At 45.5% G+C, this 3,304-nt stretch overlaps 1 protein-coding gene across 1 annotated transcript; it reads right to left on the bottom strand.

Annotated features, from left to right (window-relative positions):
- Positions 1–276: 276 nt before the first annotated feature.
- Positions 277–2,116, bottom strand: LOC120910652 (zinc finger protein 84-like; the record flags this gene model as incomplete). The annotated part of the gene is made up of 2 exons (XM_040322407.1): positions 277–1,130; positions 1,191–2,116. Coding segments are annotated over 2 exons (1,665 nt in total), but the record flags the coding sequence as incomplete, so codon positions are not given.
- Between the last annotated feature and the right edge of the window lie 1,188 nt (positions 2,117–3,304).

Raw genomic sequence — 3,304 nt, forward strand, 5'->3', positions numbered from 1 at the left:
CCGCATAATGATACTTGGGATGTTGCTCAGGGGTGGAACCAAGGAATGGTGCTCAGAGGGGGGCAGGGGGTGGAGGTAGGGGGGAGTTCCCTCACCTAGTCTCTGCATACACCCATTCCTATACTCTTCTCTGGAATTGTTCTGCCTATACTCCTGTATTGTATTGCGGAATCACAGCTTTACTTCCTACTACCCTGAAGTTACATTAGCAACGTTGGATTCATTTTAGGAAATCAATTATTTTACAGAAGTTTGCTGCGACTAACTGACTTCCCACACCATCCCAGATCTCCTTGTGAACGGTTTCCCGCATTACAAAGACCAGCCCCGTGTTTTTTGGGGTGTATCCGAAGGTGTTCCTCTTCTCAGGGAAGGAATCTCCGACTTTGACTCAGGACTTTAACACACCGGCGCGAGTCGTGTGAGATCTCTGATGTAGGGTAAGTTGGTACTTCTGTGAATAAGATTTTCCGCACTCCGAACAGGAATGCGGCTTCTCGCCGGTGTGAGTTCTCTCATGTCTATAAACACTGGACTTATCTGCAAAACATTTCCCACACTCAGTACAGGCATATGGCTTCTCCCCCGTGTGAGAACTCTGATGTATGACCAGTGAAACTTTATGAAAAAAAGATTTCCCGCATTCGGGACAGGAATACGGCTTCTCACCCGTGTGCAGTCTCTGATGTTTATTAACACTGGACTGATATGAAAAACATTTCCCGCACTCAGGGCAGGAATACGGCTTTTCCCCCGTGTGAGTCCTCTGATGTGTGACCAGTGCAGATTTTCCAGAAAAACATTTTGGACAATCAGGACAGGCGTACGGCTTTTCACCCATATGCAATCTCTGATGTCTGTAAAGAGCGGACATACTTGAAAAACATTTCCCGCACTCAGTACAAGAATATGACATCGTGTCTGTGTGTAATCGCTGATGTATGGAAAGACTTGCTTTATGTAGAAAAAGTTTCCCGCACTCAGAACAGGAATACGGCTTCTCCTTCGTGTGAGAACTCTGATGTATGACCAGTGCAGATTTTGTAAGGAATCTTTTCCCGCACTCAGGACAGGAATACGGCTTCTCCCCCGTGTGAGATCTCTGATGTTGGGCAAGATAAGACTTCTGTGAAAAACATTTCCCGCACTCAGTACAGGAATACGGCTTCTCAACTGTGTGAGATCTCTGATGTTGGGAAAGATGGGACTTCACGGAAAAACATTTCCCGCACTCAGGACAGGAATACGGCTTCTCACCCGTGTGAGACCTTTTATGCACATTTAGACGGGATTGAAAACGGAAACCCTTCCCGCACTCAGCACAGGAAAACCTCACAGTCTGAGGTTCCTCAGGATAAAAGGAAGACGATGGTTCATCTACACTATGTGGATGGACATTTGAGGTAGTCGGGTTTTCTCCTGGACTATACCCAATATGAGAACTCCGATGTGTGGAAAGTTGTGACTTTAGTACAAAGCATTCCCCACACTCAGGACAGGAATACGGCTTCTCACCTGTGTGATACCTCTTATGTCTTGAAAGATTGGACTTATCTGAAAAACATTTCCCGCACTCCAGGCAGAAATATGGCTTCTCTCCCGTGTGAGTTCTTTTATGAAGATTAAGTTTGGATTTAGACTGGCAACACTTCCCGCACTCAGTACAAGAAAACCTCTTATGTGTTCGAAGGATAGCACCGTTTCTCACAGTCTGAGGTTCCTCAGGATAAGAAGAATACGATGGTCCATCTACACTGTGTGGTGCCGGATGGACATTTGAGGTAGTCGGGTTTTCTCCTGGATTATTCCCTGTATGAGAACTCCGATGTGTGGAAAGTTGTGACTTCAGAACAAAGCCTTTCCCACACTCAGGACAGGAATACGGCTTCTCACCCGTGTGAGATTTCTGATGTTTGGAAAGATTGGACTTATCTGAAAAACGTTTCCCGCATTCAGGGCACAAATACGGCTTCTCCCCCGTGTGAGTTCTTTTATGAAGATTAAGTTTGGATTTAGACTGGCAACACTTTCCACACTCGGTACAGGAAAACCTCTTATGTGTTCGAAGGACGGCACCGTCCCGCACAGTCTGAGGTTCCTCAGGATAAGAGGAATACGATGGTCCGGCACCGTCCCGCACAGTCTGAGGTTCCTCAGGATAAGAGGAATATGATGGTCCGGCACCGTCCCGCACAGTCTGAGGTTCCTCAGGATAAGAGGAATACGATGGTCCGGCACCGTCCCGCACAGTCTGAGGTTCCTCGGGATAAGAGGAATACGATGGTCCGGCACCGTCCCGCACAGTCTGAGGTTCCTCAGGATAAGAGGAATACGATGGTCCATCTACACTGTGTGGTGCCGGATGGACATTTGAGGTAGTCGGGTTTTCTCCTGGACTATACTGTGTGATGTCCTCATCTTCTACTTTACAGTCTGGAGACAAAGTGAGACAATCCTCTGAGGCTTTCCTCATCTCCCGTCCATCTACTAAAATAGAAATACAAAGATTATTACTAGGCATGAGCTGATTGGTTCCTCTAAACCAGGACTCCGCCCACATCAGGCAGCTTTGTCTCTGAGGATCTTACAATTCCCCCCTCAAGGTAACTAGTAAATGGATCCTCTGATCTCCTACCAGATCATTTCTTTATTCATGGACCTTAGTCAGAGAGTGAGGAAACAACGAGAACTGTCTTTTATTTAGCTCCCGTTGACTTTGGGTCAATTTTGGTAATCTTATGCCGCGTACAAACGATCATTTTTCGGCATGAAAAAAACATTGTTTTAAAAAAAATGTCATTTAAAATGATCGTGTGTGGGCTTCATATCATTTTTCGGGTTCTGAAAAACGACAATTTTTTTTCCGAACATGCTGCATTTTTTAACGACGTTTTAAACAATGTCGTTTTTAGGGTTGTAAAAAATGGTTGTGTGTGGGCGAAAAAGACGTTAAAAACCCGCCCATGCTCAGAAGCAAGTTATGAGACGGGAGCGCTTGTTCTGGTAAAACTACCGTTCATAATGGAGATTAGCACATTCATCACGCTGTAACAGACAGAAAAACGCGAATCGTCTTTTACTAACACGGAATCAGCTAAAGCAGCCCCAAGGGTGGCGTCATCGCATGGAACTTCCCCTTTATAGTGCCGTCGTACGTGTTGTACGTCACCGCGCTTTGCTAGAGCATTTTTTTTAAAACGATGGTGTGTGGGCAAGGCCGTTTTAATGATGACTTTGGAAAAACTTTGTTTTTTCTACATGCCGAAAAACTTCGTTTTATTTTCATGCCGAAAAATGATCGTGT

The sequence above is a fragment of the Rana temporaria genome, chromosome 8 (genome assembly GCF_905171775.1).
Source record: "Rana temporaria chromosome 8, aRanTem1.1, whole genome shotgun sequence".
Classification (NCBI taxonomy): Eukaryota; Metazoa; Chordata; class Amphibia; order Anura; family Ranidae; genus Rana; species Rana temporaria.